The sequence below is a fragment of the Girardinichthys multiradiatus genome, chromosome 4 (genome assembly GCF_021462225.1).
Source record: "Girardinichthys multiradiatus isolate DD_20200921_A chromosome 4, DD_fGirMul_XY1, whole genome shotgun sequence".
Lineage (NCBI taxonomy): Eukaryota > Metazoa > Chordata > Actinopteri > Cyprinodontiformes > Goodeidae > Girardinichthys > Girardinichthys multiradiatus.
In genome coordinates this window covers 23,305,237-23,326,717 of record NC_061797.1, presented here as the reverse complement: position 1 = coordinate 23,326,717, position 21,481 = coordinate 23,305,237, and the positions used below count along the sequence as shown (strand labels likewise).

Below are 21,481 nucleotides of genomic sequence, written 5' to 3'. Positions count from 1 at the left end.
CTCTTTCTTCCCCAACTCACTCTCTTTTTTGGATTTTCTTTCCTTTTTTGTGGTGGCGTCCTGTAGTCGAATTGTGTCCCAGAGGAATTGCTGGTATTTATTTCGGCAGCTTCCAGCATGAACAGGCTGTAGGCTAAATGGAGAAACTGTCAAAGCTCTCCTCTAACCTGTCACTTAAATGCACCCCACCCCTCCTCTCTGCAGTCCACCACATTTCTCAGTGGTTTATGTGTGTGGGTGTGTGAAAACTATGGGGTCCTGTGTGATGATGCACAGCACCCTACCACCCAACGCCTGGCTAATGTCAGCCACTTTTGTTGGTGTGCCTGCAGGCCAAATGAAGAGGTATGAGAGTGCTGGCAGGCTGGAGAGCAGTTCAGGCTGCAGACAGTTTTGTCAGTGCTGACAGCTCCACAGTGACAGAGCAGACATTTACCACAGAATGAAATGAAATACAAGACATCAAGCTGGAGAATGACTAATCTCCTGTTTGTTTTCCTGTCTTAGCGGTTAGTGACAACTCAGTGTCAGGTTTTAGTGGCACACAAAGCGGTTCAACACTCAGAGTCAGGGGTCTGTGATGAGAAAAGATGCTGCATTTGCTGTGATGCATGTGGGTGTGTTTGTGTGTTGCCAGGGTCTAATCTGAGACTTCTGTGCTCCATAAATCACCAGGCAGTGGTGGTGATGTAAGAACAAACAGAGCCACTCTCTGCTGCAGCTGGCTAGAACGAGGGAAAGGAAAAAAAACAGAGGGAAAGCAAGAACAGGGTAGCAGCTGTCAGGCCTCCATCGCACACCTGTCACACAGGAAGTCAGTGTCGGCCACTGTTTCCTGGACACACCTCCTCAAACACCACTCCTGGAAGGAATGGAGGGAGGACATCTGCTGCCAAGGAGAGATGCTGAAAAAGATCAATGCAGGCATGTTCAAAAGATGAAGGATAGAAGCCATATAACCCCAAGGAAAATGTTTCTCAAGCCTTCCTCGCAGTTTCATGTGTGTGTGGATGCAGTTTGCACAGTTAGGAGGATGTTTGTGTTAGAAGCAGAGCTCTGTGACGGGTCACTCTGCGGAGACTCCCTCCAAACTCTCCCACAAATACAGTAAGCCCCCGTGCCCTAAAACTTTACAGTGGGACATTCCCACGCTTGCTCCTCTCAGCCACCCCAGCAGCCCCCGCCCCCTGCCTCTCCTGTGACCAATACGAACTAATCCAGATGTGACTCACAGATGTAGCACAACTCTCTTTACCCATTCTATCTGTCTCGTCATTCCCCCAGCCTCCTTCCTCACTCAGCCCACAGCCTCGGCCTGCAGGCCTCGCCAATGTGAACAGGAGGTGATATCACTCGATGCTGTTGACGAGGAGCTATTGTCTCCTGGTTGTCTTCTCCTCCCAGCCTCCAGAGCTGCACTGTTGTGGGTGATGCTGGCAGAAAAAAAACTCCTCTTTGTTTGTCAGGCTTGTCAGGCTGGGTCCTCGGGAGGCTCTCCTTACCCTATTCCCAGGCTGCCCTTCATGCTGCCTGTGTGCAATTAACAGAGTAATTAAAAGCCTGATGAGCTAATAGGCGTTGGCTTAGGCTGCAGGTGTTTGGATAGAGGGGTTCCTTTTGTGAAAATGTGTACACTGCGAACATGCTCGGACAATTTTGAAACAATATTTTTTGTCTGTGTATTAATTAGAACGTTTTGATACATTAATGAGGTTAATCCTTTTAAACAGGCAAGTTTCTTGAGGATTTATATCTACAACCTCAATCAAGGACCTCACATTCCATTTATTCTTTTGTTTTCCATATTTGTTACAATAAATTGTTGAATATTTTTTACACAAATTGGTTTGTATGGAAATTGAAATCAGCAGGTCAGACCTTCCATAACAAAACAAAAAAACAGAAGTCTGCACTATTAAAAAGAAACTTTTGAGGGTATTAAATATTGTGTTGTTCAGAGAAAAAGTACCTTGTGAGAACAGACTTAGACATTTTATTACAGTTACAGCAAACAAGCTCACAAACCAGTTTTAATATTCAGGTCTCAATAATTTAGTCCTATTCAGCTAATTTTGTTGAGCAAGTACATTTGAATACATCGCAGAAATACTCAAAATCTACCCAAATCAAATGTATGCATATTTTTATACCAATGTGATTAGTTATATTTTAATATTCTATTGTTTGTTCTATCAGTGTAACCTGTGCATCTCATTTAACAATAGTTTATCAAACCTTTTTCCGTTTTTTCAAATTTATCACAATTACAGGTTAAAAATATTTCACGTATTAAATAAACGGCATGCAGGGCAGGCAAAATTTTCCCCAACACTGTCTTCCTGCAGGTCGGTTTCTGCTTCTTGAACCATTATTACCTCACATGCCTTTACATTATTCAACATGTTTAGCTGCGTGGCCCAGAACCCAGACACTTTCACACAATTGTCTCATACTCCACTGTTTAAACAGCGCACTAGATGCTAAGATGATGTATGTATCTTGACTGATGGAGCTCATCGCAGAAGAGACGGAGAACATAAAGTCTGATCAAATGTTAGTTTACGACAGCCCGAGGCTGAGCTCTCAGCTGGCAAAATTAGACTCACAGCTGACGAGATTAGGAGGAGAGGATGTAAATGAGTGGGAACAAAGAAGAATTCTTTCATCATCCAGAGCAGAAGCTACATGTAAATTCTCCTTTTCTCTTATGTCTGTCTGTCTCTACACTCCAGTCCCAGATGCAAACACACTCGGATAGTAATGTCCTCATGTGTGTGTTTCTCTCTCCCTCTCTCTCTCTGCCTGTCTCTACCCTCACCCCCGCCCCGCTCTGTGGCAGCTGTGCTGGTGATGGCTGTGCGCCCGTGGTGCAAGCTGGCTGTGGGGTCCCAGGTGGCCCGCATGACAGTTATTGATGTTCAGGTGTTCAGTTCCTCTCACACAGGGACCCTGGAGCCACACATCCACACCAACACACACTTACAGAGATGCATTGTGAACTACAAAAAGTGCGCGCGCACACACAAATGGATGCTCCTAAATGTAGTTCATATGCATACACAGAATACATGCAAGTTGTCATGTTCTTCCACTATTCTGCATATAAACTGCATTTTCTGTATATTAGTGCCAGGTAAGTGTAAACAACACACTAACAAGTACAACTGAGACTTTGGGCTTGCAGCTGCAAACATCTCTGAAGAGAATTACAGTTTTCAGTGTGGTGTGAAAACAAGCTTTATAAGAACATATGCAGTCCAGCTTGGAGTTTGAAAGCTTATGGGTATTTTCTGTGCATTCACGTGTGTTGGAATAGTGTCAGTACCAGTGCCTTGTGCAGCCCTAATGTCCAGATGTGTCTGGCTTGTGGAGGAGTTGTTCTTGGCATGGCTTGCCTTGGCCAAATGTCACAAATACTTTTCTTTATTTAGGAATGACTCTGGGTTTAGTGGTTGGAGAAAAAAGGAGAGGATGGATGGATGGTTATGGTGAGAGAAGGAAAGAGCGATGGGAGGAGAGGTAGATGAAAATAGTCAAAAAAATTATTAGCAACGTAAAACAACAGGAGAGCAAGGAGGAGGAGCAGGGGGGAACAAGAGAAAACATGAAGAGGGATAGAAGGTAGAAAGGGAGGAGGGAGGCAGAAACAACTCCAGTCTAGCATCTGGATTTTATTAGCAGCCGTTGGGAAAATCTGAAAAGGAAGTTTTTTCTCTGTGAGCACGTCGGCAGCAGTGATATGCTGCACATAACCACTTCACTGCCGACAAGAGGAGCAAGGCCCTCCCAAAGGAGAACAGATGGTCGCGAGAACTTCAATACAATTACATCAACAGCTCTTGCAGATATAAGCTCGATATGACAGAATCCCTGCAGCTCAGTGAGACAGAAATACAACTCCTCGAACCTTTGCACCTCTGGCCCCGGATAAATTGCCTTTGATTCATCATTCCCTCCCGGCTTGTCCTCGAAGTAGTCCTGCTTTTCTTGCCAGTTTAAGCAATAAAAGTAGATCTGGAGTCTTTTGACTTGAAAAAGCCTGTGACCTCTCAGTGATTTGATTGCTGTAATCTGATCAAAGACAGGATGGTTTTTTCAGTGCTTAGTGGGAAAAACAGATGACCCCCCCCCCCGACCGACCCCCTCAACCCCAATCCTCCGATTCCCTTGCTTTGTTTTTTTGCTCAACGTGTTTATTCAGCTGGCTCTGCATGTGTACTCTCACAGAGATTCTTAAGTAACAAGGGAAAATATCTGTGTTTGTGTCCTTAAGGACATCACAAGCATTTTGTAGACTTGGAAGCCTTTTAGTGTGTGTTTATGGGGAAGGACTGGATTTTCCAACCTAGGAACAGCCAGTTTCAGGTTTGAAATATGAGTTTAGAGCGCAGTAGTCAAAATGCATTATCTTACACACACAAACGTCTAAAAGCATTTGCATGCACTGGTCTGTCTCCCACCCAGTCATTAGTGAGGGCTTTAAAGACTCAGCACAAGATGAACCAGAGTCTGGGATCCTGCTGCAAGGGCAGCCTCCTGTACAGACTTAATAGGAAAGGATATAAAGACATTTCCATCTCACCTGTGTTGGAATCCAAGCTCTCTTGGATAACAGGCAGAATTCAAAACACTGTTATTTGGCCAACGTAAAAGTAATGCTGGTTTTTGCCCTCTGCAGCTGTCAGATGATTTTTTGGGTCTGGGCCAACTGTATTGTTTACCTTAAAAATGTTATTTTCTGCTCGTAATATAAAGTAGGCAGAGTTGCATCGATTAGTCTTATGTGAAAGGCACAGGGTTACAATCCCAAAATGTTTTGATATAAGGATTTCGGGGGGGGGGCTTATTCTCTGTTTGTGTGGACTCCACAGCGGCCTGATAGGGAACAGATGTGGAAAGGCAGGCGGCTGGGCAGCCAGCCAGAGCAGCTGGGAGAAATTAAAAACAACAGCATTCCTGGAGACTGGGGGAATTACAGTGGGAGGGAAGGAGCATGAGACGGAGAGAGAGAGAGAGTGAGACAGGGAGTTTTAGGCCTATGTGGTCACCGACTGAGTCTCTGTGGAGTACAAGAGACTGAATAGATGAGGGGGTTTTAAGGGAACTGTTCTGCAGCACATAGCCAGAGCTAATAAGCTGCAGCTGTATCTCCAGTGGAAATGTATATAAGCTTGCACACATATAAAGAATGCACACAGTTCACACTCAGATTTAAATGTTAAATCAGATGAAACCCAGATTCAGAATGGCCATCTGAAGTGAAATGATTTGCACACATATGTTTATTTTGAAGGGGCTCCAATGAGATCCTGTCTTTAAATCTTTAACGAGACTCCAGGAGGACTTCAGAAAGTTTGAAAAATCCACTGACTGTGCGTGTGCAGTTGTTCAGCGTGCTCACTGCAGTTTAGTGCCTCTCGCAGTGGATTGTTTTTCATCTTGTTTCATCATGGCACAAAGGGAGAGCAGAAGACAGAGAACATTTTTAGAACACAGACTGTTTCTTTGGTGAGCAATCTTTTGGCCCCGATTACGTCAAACTCTACAGACATACAGCTGTTCTCAGAGTCAGAGAAACAGACACAAGCATAGGCAGCAGGAGCAACAAGGTAGGTAATAATTGTACAGTGTGGGTTTATTTCCAGCCTAATATGCAGGAGTATTTAGGACAGATGGCCGTAGAATTGAGTGGATCTATTTTCGCACGTACTGGTATCAAAGTGGCTCCTTTCAGACATACAGTATGTGTTTGAAAATCTAGACCTAAAACCTCCAAAATAGGTCAACTTCTCCAGGTGATTCGCATCTCCTCTTTTTGGTGTAATTGTTTTGTCCTTCAGCACAAAGCACAATGGAATCACAGATGTTCATAGATGGGGTTTCAGACTGAGCAGACTTCCTAATGTATTAAAAGTAAAATCCAGAGCATGATGTGCATGTGTGTGTCTCTGGAGCTGGTCAGATTAAACAGCTGTCCATAATCCTATGGTGGAGCAGAAAGACAGGATCCTCTCGTATCCTCCTTTCTCTTCTCTTCTCTTCTCTTCTCTTCTCTTCTCCTCTTCTCTCCTTTCCTCTCCTCTCCTCTCCTCTTCTCTCCTCTCCTCTCCTTATCACTCTCAAGTTCAGTTTTTAGTCATTTAAGTATATCTGGAGGATTCAAACTAACATACATTGTCACAGGTACCACGATATGACTCAGTAAACAAAAAAAAAATTCAGTGGAGGTGTAATAAATCCAGCGTCTTAGAAGCCCGATTTTAAATTTAACGTGGTATAGAAGAAAATGGTTGGATCTATTTATAGCAGTTGCCCCCGTCTGCTTCTGTTTTGCTTGTTTGTGTTCAGAGTGCCTGGCATGGGCCAAACATCCGAGCACCCCTCGTGTTCTTGAGGATCACTGTGTCAATGGCCCTCGTACAACATACTCCAGTGTGGCGCTTTAAATACAGACACCAGCTGTTGAACGTCGCTACGCAAGCTCTTAGAAATAGGCTTACTGCAAGCGCTGAGGCCGACTGAAATGGTGGGGCGGGGGCTGTTGTGGAGGAACACATGAAATGAAAAGCAAATTATGCCATAGTCATTTAATGATAGCTGATGACCAGAATACATTCACAGTGCAGCACAGGCGGGATTTAAAACTAGGTATAGAGGTCAGGGCTTTAGATCATTTACCTCAACAGCACTGATGCCAGGGTTAAGGTTATTTCTTTTTATTTGAAGAGGTACAAGAGATTATCTCTGAAGCCACCAAGAGGACAATGCTGACAGACGCTTTCTTCAATGGTGTTTTTGAACATTTGAACATGGATTGTGACATTTTGAAAAGGCTAAAGGATAAATTATTTGGACACAGTTTTTTTTTTTCCTTTAATAGACAAGACTGAGAGAATATTCTAAAGCAGTTTTCATCACTTTGTGTCTTTTGTAGTTTCAGGTTTTAAATTTTTGCAGAAAATCAAGAAATCAATAAATGCAACTTATGCATTTCATAAAGGGAAGAAATTAAATAAAGAAAACACATTATATTCATTTGTTATTTTATTTTAAACAACAAAATTAGATATTATTTGTGTAGGGATCATTCAACAGATTAGTGTAAATTGTTTGGTTCAGTTTTTGTTGTTTGTTTGTCTGATATGTATCATGGATATGTTTTCCTCCAGTACCATCTTATATTTCACTTTTTAAACTTCCATGAATAAAACATTGGAAATGACCAGCAGCCATAACTAGTGAGAAATAACACAGTCTATGCTTCAAGACATGAAAATGTTTTATATTTGCGATTGTGGATCATAAGTGAACATAAAAAAGGTCAAATTATTGGCAAGTTTTTATGCCTCTTTAGCTTTTTCTAAACATGCAAAAAAAGATTATGACAATTTGATTTAATTCAGACTATTTACCTTGATAGTAAATGTGAAAACGTAATGTTAATTATATATCTAGGTACTCAGTACCATACGGCACGTTTTTTAATTATTTCTTTATATGTTATAGTTGTAACAGTTATAATAATGTTAACATAGATGTTCGCTGATTCACATACAGTACATGTCCAGAAGGAGGAATAAAAGAGTATATTTGTTTTTTTGTTTGCACTGTTTTGAAGAATAAGGCCTGATATGGAAGCAAAAACAAAAGAAAATACAAATAGAATTTAAAATTTATGCTTTTGCTCACAGTGTCTCAGCAGAAGAATCATCAAACGGCCCATTAGGTCTACTCTGTGCTCACATCTGTTTTCATAAGTTAGAATAATGGCTTTCCTGCAGAAGTCTTCATGATAAATGTTTATATTCATTTAGTAAAAATATCCAGCATGTATTGTGAACAAGGCACCCATGTATGTCGGGATATATCTGTTGGATACTTAAAAAATTATTTTATTCCATTGTTCATTCTCTGCACGGTTCACAGCTATTGACCGTTTCCCATCCTTAAAAGTGATCTTCTCGAAGGGCTGAAAAAGTTATCATACTCTGTGCTCAGGTTTGCATTGCAGCAGGATCTGGTTCCAGCAGCTGCACCGACAGGCGGACACAAACACCAAGACAGTCAATGCTCCATAGATAGATGTACATAGATCTTAAGTTTGTGTATGGTGTGTTGTGTTGGGCAGTGGTTTTATATGAACTCCATAGGACCCTAGTCACACACAGTCCAGAAGCATTGTCGTAAAACTCGCAGGTGGACGCACTGCACCCGCCTTGTGTTGCATTTTTTCTCCGCTGCCTTCATGCTGCAGAGCTTGGCCTTGCCTTGTTTGGTCCTGGCAGCATCTCTGGCAGGGTATAGAGAAGCCTCTGGTAGCAAGACAGAGCTCTGCTGAAAGCCAGTCTCAGTGATGGACAGCAGCAGATCCAGCTGCACTTGTCACTGGCTGTCAAGCCGGCTGTCTAGGCAGGGGAACGAGAAGGGACAGGCGGAGAAGTGTGTGTGCCTGTGAACATGTGTGTGTGTGTCCGGGGGTTGAAGGTTGTAGTGGGGTGCTTATGGGGTGGGGTTGGTGGGTGCACTGATTGGGATGTCATTGCTACATGGATTGTGTATGTGTGAAGGAGATAGCATGAGGGAAGGGGGGGGGTCTCAGTTAGCAGCTGAGAGGGAGAGCAGGTGTTACTGTTGGTCTCTCAGGCCCCATGAATCTCCAACAAGAAAGACAATACAAGTTTGGATCCATTTCCACTCTCCGCATTGATCGCTTTTAGCTCTATGCATGAGGCTTTTTGGTTTAAAGAAACAATCAATGGCTCTCAGATGAAAATGTCAGTGCTCTCATCTTTAACCAGCTGTCTCCTCTTAGCAACGATGTGGGTTTTATAATACTGCAGCTTCAATTTTAACCTGTTCATGCTTTTTTTTTTCCTTCTTCCATGTGGCAGGTAGCAGAGTGCAGAAGGCTAGAACAATGCCAGATTCACCTGCAGATGTGAAAACCCAGCCCAGGTCCACCCCACCTACCATGCCTCCTCCACCCCCGGCTGTGAGCCAAGCAACAAGTCGCAATGCCTCATTCACGCCGGCCACCAGTAAATCAAGTAAGAGTCCTTCGTATGCAACGGTCCATAGATGTTCTTACAAATCGTATCATCAGTGATCCAATCCTTTTGCTGTAAATTATTTGACTGAACTATGCTTAACCTAGAGTTCCTTTATGTGCAGTGAGATGTATGTTCTCCCAAGTGTCCGCAGGCCATTAAAGCAGGCAGATGTGAAAAAAACACAGACATAGGTGATAAATCAGTGACCAAGTGGCTCACAGTCGTCACATCATAGAAGGCAAAGGATACAACATCAAATCGTTTCCAAATAGCACTGAAAATAATCCACAACATAGAATCGTAGCTGTAGCTATAGTTAAAGAAACTTACACGGTGCTAATTCAACTTGTGCAGCATTTGCTGTCTTTTTTTTCTCTGCTCACCATCAATTCTCACTTTTGGATAGTTTGATGTAGTTTTAACTGTTAGCGACTCCCCGTTATAGATGATCAATGTGAAGAATAATCAAAATTCAGAGACCTACTAAAGGTAAACAATAAAACTAATCGTATGTTTACATGGAAAAGATATTGAAACAAAAAACAACAGCTGCAAAGAGTGTTAAAATATGTATCCTGCATTGAGTTGTTTTCATGTTTCTTTTGTTCTTGTTGGTCATTGTTGCCTTCACTTATTTGTACTTTATCAGTTTTTTTTGTCATTATGTACTTGATTTTTTGGGAATGAAAAGGAACATTTATTCGACATTTTGTTCAAGCATCAGATCGTTCCGTTTCTCGCTTTATTTTACAAACCAGGACTAATTATTTCAACCAGATTATTAAACAAATCAATCAGTAATACTTGTCTAAACTGATGAATTTCTGTTGCATGCAAGATGGCATGTCTAATCAACTCTGCTGCTAGTTGTTTTACCTATTTCAGTGATTGTGCATCTACATAGAGTGAAAACTAGAGTGAAAAAAATATTTGTTCCTTCCTAGTTCTGGTGAGCAAGTGTTTGGTCACTTGTGCGTCAAGTGTGTCTGTGATGGCATTTGTGTGTCTTTTGGTACAAATAATCCCCTTGCTGGTGGGACAACTGTCTTATGATGTGTGTGTGTGTGTGTGTGTGTGTGTGTGTGTGTGTGTGAGTGTGGCTGCATTCACTGTTTATCAACTGGTCAGGCAGCGGCTTGGTAAAGGGGACATCAGGCGTTCTTTCTTCCCTATATAGCAACGCCAGGCCGTGTTGTTTCACCTGTCGTGGCTTTCGGTCGACAGCGTAGCCCTCTCCATGCGACTCTTCCTCATCTAAAACCAGAACACAAGTGCTGGGATCACATGGGTTAGTCAATATGTGTTCAGGGCTTCGACCCGTGGATTAGAGCAACAAGCATGCCTGAGACAAACCACAAGATCAGGGAACAGCTGAAGGTTAAAGAATCCTTCCCTCTTCCACAACAAGGACCAGGTGATGAGATGCATTGCAAAGAAAGGCTGCAGCAGAATTGAAATGAGGCTTAGCATGCTGTAATTGTAAGATGAGTTAGGGTTTAATCATAGTTACATGACATTTCATGGAAAAACCAACATCATCTGACATACAGTCATCATATAATCCGATATGCATATAAATGCACGTACGTTTGAAGAGCAGCATTTGAGGGGATGAGGTCAAGCTTGTGTGTGTGTTTGCTCCCAGGGTATTTACAAGTTTGTTTGGGCCTGCATTATGAAGTGATCGTGTGTGATCATATATGTGTACGGCTGCTGTGACTATTCTGAACCCTAAAGCTGCAAATCTACTTTCAGCTGGTAGACATGTGCAGGACCTGATTTAGCAACACACCTGCTACTGGAATAAAAGTAACACAGCCCACTGGACTATTTTTAGCACCTCTTTAACAAGTTCCTCTTATAGTTGCGTCCTACTGAGTGAGGGAGGACCAGGGTGGAATACAGGCCAATACAGGGGCCGATGGAAGGGCTGGGGGGGGGGTCAAATGGTAGCACTTGTGAGACAGCTAAAGTTCCTGCAAACACAAATTCTACACCAGAAAAGTAATAAAACAATGCATCCCTGCTGTTGTTTGAAGCATCAAACATTATGCACCCATCTATAAGACTGATTTAGTTGCTACAGATGTCATCAGATCTTTCAGATCCCCATATAGGCAACTAATACACCCCTTGTGTGTTTTTCTGAAGTGCTAAATGGGAGCAGCCACTCTCCTACCTCGCTAAACGGTGCTCCTTCAACTCCCAATGGCTTCAGTAACGGACCAGCGATGTCCTCGACGGCCTCCTTGTCCAACCAACAGCTTCCACCGGCTTGTGGTGCCCGGCAGCTCTGCAAACTAAAACGCTTCCTGACCACGCTACAGCAATTCGGAAATGACATATCCCCTGAGATTGGGGAGAGAGTGCGCAGCCTTGTGTTAGGACTGGTGGTAGGTTTTGGGAACATCTGTTCATTGCAGCATAATGCTCCTTTTTTGCTAAATATGTTGTGGAAGATTTGAATTAAGGTTAATGTTTCTATGACTTCTGCTCTGTCTTTGTCACTTCCTGTTGTTTTAAACAGAACTCCACTCTCACCATTGAAGAGTTTCATTCTAAACTTCATGAGGCCACCAACTTCCCACTGAGGCCTTTTGTAATTCCTTTCTTAAAGGTAAAAACTGATCAAATCTGGGGTTTTCTGTTGAGCGTCTTAAGGGTTATTTCTGTTTTAATGAAACTAGGTGGTGTGCATCTCCTATATTCTTATTTGAAGCAGAAACAGCAGATTGAAGCATAGTTAGAAAATCTGAAGGAAGAACTGACAGCAAACAAGGAAAAAAAAAGAACATATTTTTGCGAACAGTATTGATGAAAACCTGAACATTTTTTTTCTAGCATTGAATATTTTTACACCGTCACTTCCAACAGTTGTTTACCTTGTCACTATTTTCTTCACTGAGCAGTCACTGATATCTCAGCTGCACGCAATGACATGCCATATTTTTAGCATGATGCCATTTTAGATACTGGTGGTTTGAACTACTATGTATACAAAAATCTGAAAAGATGGAAGGTGTTGGATGGGAGATCAAAACTCCTCAAAACCTTTTGTTTTTTCCATTTTTATATTAACTTTACGATCATCCAATCTGACTTTGGGCACGTTTATTGATATATAACCAATAAGTAGATACAAGAATCAAGGTACATCATACACTGCAGAGATGGCTCAAAGTTGTATGAGGCCCTGAGCAGAACTTCATTTGAGGGCCTGTGTCCAGCTAAGCCCACCAGACACCACAGTGGCCTTGAGCTCCCTTGCTATGCTCAGAAATGTTTTTGTTTTCTTTTTTTAATATGTAATTTCTATGGCAATTTATTCCATGAAAATTATTGAAACACAACTAATGAGTTTCTCCAGTTTTGTACAAAATCTCTTAGTTGATCAGATCATATGGGGAGGTTTAACCTGTGCTCAGACCACGGTCTATAAATCAGAAAGAAAGTTCTGCATGAAAAATTGAGTAGACCAGCAAGTTCTGAAAAACTAAGATGAGCCCCTTTGGCACAAACAACCATACCATATAAAAGCACCTTTCCTATTTTTTTCCCTATTCTGATGCTGGGTTTAAACTTGATCAAGTCGTCTTCACCGCATCTTGATGACGGATTTGCTGCCATTTGACTGGCTGGTTTGATATCTGTGTTAACAAGCAAGTGGACAGGTGTACCTAGTAAAGTGGCCAGTGAATGTATTTCTCTCTGGCTTTGCCATTTTATTCATGGACAGTCAGGCCCAGTGAACATATGGATGATGAAGTCCAGGCAGAGGGACCAAGCCAGCCAGCAGTGGGTCCTAAGGAGCTGTAAACCCCACTCATACATTGCGCCAGCATTCAGAAGTTGTGTACAATCGAGTTAAACTATCCGTCACATAGAAATGCATTTAACTGTCTTTCACCTCTGTCCATATGGAAAGTGTTGAACTTTAATGTGTGGGGTCCCATTCAAGCCTTGCTTGTCTCTTTAAACCTAAGTGTTTGAAATCAATTTTCAATAAAGGTTTGGCCTAATCAAAACCTATATGTAAACAGTGAACTTATATAAAAGGAAGCCATCACTTGTAAACATCATTGGTTGGATGTAAATACATCTTTAAAAAAAAAAAAAGTGTGAAAGTGTCGGACCTCCTGTCGTGCGATGATCCTTCACATCTGGGACATCGCAGCGATGGCTGTGTTATATCAAGCCGACAGGTCTGAGAGAACTGTTTGACAGCGCTGTTACACACACGTTCACACATAACCCCCCACACACTGACACTACACACACAACAGCACACCCCAAAGAGAGCGAGGCACATGGTGGAGGAATGTGTCAGGGGACCTGTCTTATCTCATCTTGTCTCTTCATGTATCACTCTCTCTCTTTTTCTACTCCCTTCTCAGCTTATTCTGGCTCCATTTCCCCCTCACCCCATTTTCCACCAAAGGTTTTAGTTTCTCTTCTGGTCCACTTAACTCTCCTTAACTCATGTTGCTTGATTAAATCTACATCCGTCCTGGAACAATTGACTTAAGTCCTAAGCAAAGATCTCTGTTTTCTCTTTGAACCAATGAAGGCAAACCTGCCCCTGCTTCAGAGAGAATTGCTCCACTGTGCCAGACTGGCCAAACAGACTCCAGCCCAGTATCTGGCTCAGCACGAGCAGCTCCTCCTTGATGCCAATGCCAGTTCGCCCCTCGACTCCTCTGAGATCATGCTGGAGATGAATGAGCACGGCAAGAGAAGGACCCCTGACAGGTGAGACCTTAGAGGCCTGAATGTACCTTTATACCCTCATACAGACTGTGAATGAACTTAGTGTTTTTTGTCTGAATACCAAGCGAGGAGAAGCGATAAATCCTCTGTGCAAGAGGCAGAAGTCTGGACAGTCCTAATGCCAGCCTGACTTTGCCAACTGTCTGGGTATGAGGAAGATAAATACAGAGTATGGACAGCTGTGTTAAACCCAATAAAATACAAACAAGACTGACACAGCTCTGTCCTCCATCTATGGTCAATGTTTTTACTTCTCTGCTTCTCTCCGCCTGCCCGATCTGCTATTCCCCAGCAGCCGTCCAGATGTGTCCAGATGGTGATGTGCGAGGGTGTTGGGAAGTTGGTGGCTGGCGGTTTTGGATAGATCAGACCCAGGGGTTGAAAGCTGAATGTGCAATCCTGCTGTAATCTGCACACCTCCGCCTCCCGACCTCTGGCTTATGTACAGCATGCAGGGCTGAGCAAGTGGAGGGGGAGGAAGGGAGCAAAGCCAACTTTTTCCAGCTGTTCCTCTCATTTGTTGGCGACCGCAGCCAGATATATGCACGGGCACAGGGCACATACGTGCATGAAATGTCATCTGCATGTGGGCAGCCGTGTTGCATTTATTCACTTTTTATCCCCATGATGTTAAAGAGTTATTTTCATTTGAATGCCTGGCTATTGCCATCCAGCTAAACAGATTAATATCAACACTCCCATTTAAACTGAGCAGATGGCTCAAAAACACACACTCACTTCAAGCACACAGACATATACGAGCGTGACCAAACATCTGTCAGATACACAGCCTTCAACCCCCATTGCCCCTTAAGCCTGAGGATAGGGTGGGGGTGGATAGTGGCGGGCACTTGTAATCTAAGAGTAGGCAGAGGGATATTAAGATTAAGAGCTTGAGATGCAGGGTGTATAGATGGACTTGGTTCTGTTAGATACATATGGCGTACAGCTGTGCAAAAGCTTTAGAAAAGCAGTGCAGTACTGTAACTGAACAACAAGCAGTGTGTGTGTGTGTGTGTGGCGGACACCATATGGGAGTTGTTGGACTTAAAAGAAAACATGTTTGTGTTTCTTTTTTGAGCTTCTCTAACAGGAAAGTTCATCTACATGGCTGTAATCTGTGGCACATAAACTGTTTTTGCTGTTTTGTACTCAAAGTGAATTTAACACATTTTGGCATTTTATACCAATGTTTTTTCAGAATGTTAAAGCAAAATTTATCTCATGTCTGTGTCTACATGCTTTGGGGTCTCTGGGGACTTGAAAAAGCGCTTTACAAGTGCAGACCATTTACCATTTTACGTTTAGGACCAAAGACAGCTCCGACAGAGACGGCTTGCACCCGGAGCACCTGGCGAAGAGGCCCTGCACCATCAGCCCCAGCCAACGATTCAGCCCCAGCACAGGACTCCCAGCTCACCCGCCTCCCAATGGCCTGCCAACTCACCCTCCCAACGGCCTGCCTCATCCACCCAACCCCCAAGTGGGACCCCAGCACTACCGCCTAGAAGACATGGCCCTGGCGCACCAATACAGGGACGCGTTCAGACACAGCGAACACAGAGACTCTCGAGACAGGCACCGACAGACAGGTAGAACATTTATATGGCCTAAAGGATTTTCAGGTTCCCAGTTAGGTGGCTGAGACAGAAGGAGCAAGTGTACAAACAAGTGGAGTGTAGGAATAGGACAAAGGCCAGTTGTCGGGCAAGTGTGATAATCCTTGTGGCGGTGGGTCTATATAAAGACCCCAGCCATACAAGCCCATGTGTCCAACTGTGGCAGCCATTTATGCTGACCTTCTACTTTTCTAATGGAGAAGGAGATATATATTTTGACATTTCACTACTGATACACGAGGCTAAAGAAAAATCATGAGTGTGAGTGGCACTTTTGAAATGAAAAAATAAAAAAGAAGAAAATTGGTTTTGTAGATTTTATTCTAGATCGTGTTAGTCATTTAGAATGTTCACCAAGTGCATTTATGACATTTATTTTGATGTATTGACATTGAATTTGAGTCCTATTGACCAGATTTTTCAATAATTTGATGAAGTAATAGTTACAATAAGTTTAAAGTAGTTCAATTATTGTAACTCTTAACGTGTTCAAGATTATAAATAATGTAATCGTGAGAAAAACAAAAAACAAAGTTATTTGTTATTCAAGTTGTGAGGAGTCTGTTTGACTTAAAGGTAGCAGACATTTTCTTATGATAGTGCATGTTTCTACATTCTCTGTGGAGACCAGTCTATTAAATCACTTTCTGAACAGCCAGCTTTTTAAGCAATGATCCTTTTGTGACCTACCCTGACTGTCTGCCAGACAACAGTCTCCCTTATAATTATGTAGCCCATAACATGGCCATTAAATGTCTGTACTTGAAACTATTTTTTATTGGTCATATCTAATATCTACTTTACTGAGAAACCGAATTTTAGGTTTTCATTAGCTCTAAGGTAACAAGCATCATTTGAAGTATAATGAATCAGTAGGTTATTTGAGTAAAATAGCTCCTCCATCATATTAAAATTTGTTAATGCAGCTGCTGTTAGGTGCTAGGAATAACAGCTACTGTACAACAACAGCGTATAACAGAGATGTTCCGTTTGTTCATTTTGCAGCAGTGCATGGAGCTCGCCAAGAGGAGGTGATTGATCACCGTCTAACAGACCGAGAATGGGCAGAGGAGTGGAAACATCTTGATAATGTATGTATGAGCATACTCACTCCCAACCAACATCTTTCTTTCATTGACAATAAACAAGTAGGGATACCAGAACAGTCAGCAGCTGATTAAAGTTAGTTTTAAAGCTAACTAATGATGTCGAGCAGATGACAGCAGACAGAGGAGCCTCCGTCCCACCTGAGTTAGCAGCTGACAAAGGTCTGTGTCAGTGCGGTGAATCAACAGTTGACGAACACCTTTGTGGATTCCTAGCACCAAACTCCACAAAGAAAAAGCAATGCACATTAGAAAGCCAGACACATAGTCCGTGTTAGTTAGAAACAGGACCCCAGATGGAGCTGAGGACCCAGCAGAGAGCAGCTCCAGCTGGGTAGAGCAGCTGAGACAAGAGCTGCAGTCGTGGAGGGAACCGGCCGGGCCTGGAACCCTGCCAAATTAGAAACACTTTACTGAAATAAATATAGCCAATTCAGGGGGGAGGGATGTGTGGGGGAGGAAGAGGAAAGAAGGCTGAGACACAGAGAGGGGGGACAAGAATGGGAATAATGAGATGGATTGAATGTCAACTATGCTAAGCCTATTTAGCAGACCTTGCAGAATCTGAAAAGGCAGGGCACTGTGGAAAAAAAGTGACACAGTTTACAGCAGAGGAAAGAAACGACAGGAAATCTGTTGAGTTGGCAAGGAACAAAGCAAAGCAGGTTAAGGAATCGGCTCGAACTTCTCATCAATAGGCCAGCTGTTACAATATCAGTGTTGTGATGACTGGGACACAGTCCGTGGCCAGATAGACAGACAATAATACACAAGGTGTCTGCCCAATAGATGGTATGTATTTTAGAGATGAATTAAGATAATGGGGTTTAAGTTTGACAAGGTTCTGCTTAGTGTTATGGTACTCAAGACTGGTCTTGAAATCAAATTTTCAATACTAAGACTTGGTCTTCATTCTTGCCTCTGGATGTTTTCTCAAGATCAGTCAAGAACAAAGCTTAAACCTTCTTCTTTTACTGCAACCGTGAAACCCCTAAATGCATAAAGGCAACCAAGATATTAACTTTCAAAAGCTCTAACGTTCACATCTCGACTGTTTGTCTTTTCAGCTCCTTAACTGCATCATGGACATGGTAGAGAAGACGCGGCGCTCTTTGACGGTGCTGCGGCGCTGCCAGGAGGCCGACCGCGAGGAGATGAATCACTGGATCCGACGCTACAGCGACGTAGAGGAGATGAAAAAAGGTGGGAGCAACGGACAGCACTGCCTTCCTCCTCCTCCTCCTACTCTTCCTCCTCCTCACCACAACTCCTCCTCCAACACAGCTAGCAGCAGCGAGTCACTGCCCATAGGAACTTCCTCGGCTGCTGAAAGGCAGACAGGCAGACATACAGGTAGACAAACACACTCAGGGTATGTTTAGCAAAGCAAAACACTCACAGCAAGGTAGGGCTCATTGGAGATGCTGAAAACACCTTAATATGCTAATTGAGACTCAAAACTTCAGTTAGAGGCTCATATTTTTCAGCACATTTGCAAATTGGAGTTCACACTGTGAGGCCATACAAATCCACCTGCAGTATGCTGGATTTTTAACTAACTGATTGCACTCTTCTCTTGACAGCATCCTCAATCAGGTTTAAAGTTGTTATTCATTGTTAACCACTGAATATGCATTCTATCTATGGTTAAAAAAATAATTTAACTGCTTTTTTCACATGTAAATAAATTTATAATTCCACATTGTGCCGCACAGGAATCCTTTTGTCCCAGAAACAGAAGTGCAAACTAGAACTGGATAGATGTGTTTGTCATCCAATTTCAGCATTTTGTTTGTGTTGCTGATTGGTTGCATGTGTTTGTGTTTCAGAGATCCACAGAGACTTTCTGCACCGGCCTCCCTCAGGATACCTACCTGAAGAAATCTGGAGGAAAGCCGGTAAGAATGGACTGACCTTCGTCCTACCATCTTCATGAATGACCCCCCCCACACAGGCAAACAAAACACGTACAGTCACTCTTCATGGCTACCAACACAGACAGAAGTCTGTGTTGGTAGCCATGAAGAGGCTACCTACACATGGCTACCAGCACAGACAGAACAGAGGCTGTATGGCTGTAGCTCCATGAGGCTGGAGGTTCGGAGGCCCTTTGTGTAGTTAAGGCTAAACTCTCTCCATCTGTCACCACTATGGAAGGCCACTGCAGTTAAAACTGAAAATGCAGACACTGGACTTTGATGGGTCGCAGCAGCGCCGCACAGGGTGGAGCTTACCTGGTTTCCTTTATCCTCACAAACAAAAATCTAAAATAGCTCTGCTCCTAAATACCTGACTCGTCTAAGTCAAAAACAGACAAATATAGAAAACCTTGATGAGCTTTTTAGCTCTTATGTACCCAGATAGAAGCAGTTAGAAGTGCCGCTCTGCATGGGCTCCTTGTATACCAGAGCCAATTCCTGGAGTCAACTAGCTCAGCCCCGGTTCCACCTCAGTCCCAGCACTATTATGTTGCACTCATACTCCAATACCCTGCGGAGGAAAAGATGCTGCTGCTGTCGGCAAAAATACTGTGCTGCATTTTCACCAGCAGGAAAGGCTCTTTTAACTGCAGTTGTTTTTCATACAGGTACTACAAGCATGCCGCTTTCCCCAACTCTAAAGCACCTCCAAAACAAGCAGGGTGAGTAGCATATCTTACTCCCAGCATCTCACCTTTAGGTGTTTGTGTGCATATGTGTCAGCTCCAGCTCTGCAGCCAGGTAGTTTATTCTCACTGAGCTGTGCCCCCCTTTTTACTTTTAATTAAAACCAGACACGTACTGTACTCTTTGGTCTGGCTGAGGCTGAGATCTAAGATCTGAAGTGCAAAAAAGCAGCCAGTAATAGCACGTCCTAGGGACTTGCCAAATCTCTGCGGAATTAAAACGTTAATATTGCTGCCCCCGTGTTTTCCATTAAGTGCTAATTGCCCCAACATCTGCTATGCAGTCTCCTTGATAAGAATTAATTAAATTTGCAAACTAATCTTAGTGGTGCATGCATTAAGGCAGATAATTGAGAAGCATGGAATAATGCATATAGTGTTTGCTGGGGGAGAAAAAAGGGAAAAGGCTATAAGGAGGAAATGAATCATAAAGGTAGAGAATGGCTGACAGAATGTGAGAAAGCCCTGTGAAGGGTAATTTTGTGTTGACAGGATTTAAAAAATACAGATTTTTATTTTAATTAAGCGTAGCAAAAAGTATTTGCCCCCAAACATTACATAGGGTCTGGCTGCTTGGGATAGTCTCTTGAATTTATAATAAAATCACCATTTGAACACTGCCTTTTGTATTTCTTCTTGTCTGATATTGAAATTGGTTTGATGTTTTGAGATATTTAGGTGTGACAAAAAAGCAGAACCAGAAGAAAGCTGTAAAGGGGCAAATACGTTTCACAGGCCTGAGTACAAGAGACAAGCACAGAGATGCATACAGGATCACACAGAACAGTAGCACATGTGCACCTACACAGCAGAGTGATGATAAGGATCTTTGTTGCCTTTTTTCCATCTGCACAGTAGTTTCACTACGTTCCATTGGTATTCGGAAGTCAGAATTTTCAGCCTCGGAGTAGGAAATGTATTTGTTTAGCATTTAGTCCATCATACACATACTACTTTTCAGTGTTTATAAGACGAGATGTTTCAACGCTGTTAATATACACAAAATACAATATAGAACAGTGTTATTGTTATTGTAATTGTTGTAAGACTGCTGTCACAGTTGCTAGCAATACGAACAAAAACAAGCAGGAAACTGGAACGCTACAACCTGGAGATGAAGTAAACTCCGACATCCCAGTTCCGACGTCCGAGGTTAATGGAACGCAGCATTGAAACAACTGAGTGGATAGATGAAGAAAAATGACAGTTATTTATGAGCTACCTCTCAGACAAACATGGAGTGGTGCAAATAGGGAGCAGCGGGGAGAACAGCATCAGCCGTTCCTCCTACTTGGTTGGTCTAACACACCTGGCAAGCCTCCTGTATGAGTATCATTTGTGTCTATGTGTGTGCACCTCTGTCTCCTTCACATATCTGGAGGAAGGAGTAAGATGTAGCATTTCTTTCTTTATAACAATGTTACTGTCCTTAGTGGTGTGAAAAAAAAGGGGAATCTGGCAATCACAATATGTCACTCAATTAATGAGGAGTATATATTTGGCAGCCTTGTTCCAGGGTGAATACACCCTTGAGAAATTATTTGCTGTATGTTTCTTTTGCACTTCTCGGCAGCACTAAAAGAATGTGTCCATCTTTTTAATGTTGGGCAAGGATTATTTGGATTATTATTTGAAGAAGCAACCAAAGAGTGACAAAATGGTAACTCTGCAGGAGCTGCAGAAATCCACAGCTCAGGTGGAAAAATCTGTTCACAGGACAACTATTAGTCATGCAAAGAACGTAATAAGGAGTCCAGGTTGAAGTTTGCAGTTAAACGTCATGTAGGGACACAGCGCACCTTGGTGCTCTAGTTACATGAGATCTAATGTTACTCTTTAGCCTATAATCGAAACTCTATGTGGTGGAGAACTAATACATCTCCACAGTTACACACGGTGGTTGCAGCATTATGCTATACATGCTTTAGTGGGTAAAGGGAAATTGCTCAGAGTTGATGGGAAGATGAATGAAGCTGAAGATTTGAGAAAAGATGGATTAAAACATCTGGGTGGTTAGCACTTGCACAATGGTCAAGCTCCTTTCTAAGAGAAATTGGCCCTATGGTTTGAATGGGAGTCAATGCAAATTCTGATTTGCTTGGTATAATTAAGGTTTAAAATTAGTAAACGAATGTGTTCTGTGACTTTATGTTCTTGAATTATACAGCAGACAAGTAAAAAAACAATATGTTGTCACTTCTGTTTACCAACATTCAGCAATAAAATGCAAAACATTGAATGAATCGGGCAAAAAAATTGTCACTACGGCCTGTC

General features: G+C 42.6%; 1 protein-coding gene across 5 annotated transcripts in view; it reads left to right on the top strand.

The window, feature by feature from the left end:
- The window catches only part of cbfa2t3 (CBFA2/RUNX1 partner transcriptional co-repressor 3), a 47,706-nt gene that overhangs the window by 18,649 nt on the left and 7,576 nt on the right, over nucleotides 1-21,481 (top strand). For 2 of the 5 annotated variants that reach the window (XM_047363169.1, XM_047363173.1), the window contains exons 2-10: nucleotides 8,892-9,047; nucleotides 11,202-11,443; nucleotides 11,578-11,667; nucleotides 13,618-13,799; nucleotides 15,126-15,409; nucleotides 16,442-16,527; nucleotides 17,610-17,895; nucleotides 18,372-18,440; nucleotides 19,130-19,183. In XM_047363169.1, the coding sequence (XP_047219125.1) occupies nucleotides 8,892-9,047; nucleotides 11,202-11,443; nucleotides 11,578-11,667; nucleotides 13,618-13,799; nucleotides 15,126-15,409; nucleotides 16,442-16,527; nucleotides 17,610-17,895; nucleotides 18,372-18,440; nucleotides 19,130-19,183 (1,449 nt within the window). The remainder of the gene's footprint in view (nucleotides 1-8,891; nucleotides 9,048-11,201; nucleotides 11,444-11,577; nucleotides 11,668-13,617; nucleotides 13,800-15,125; nucleotides 15,410-16,441; nucleotides 16,528-17,609; nucleotides 17,896-18,371; nucleotides 18,441-19,129; nucleotides 19,184-21,481) is intronic. The other 3 variants (XM_047363171.1, XM_047363172.1, XM_047363170.1) reach the window with 3 other exon arrangements.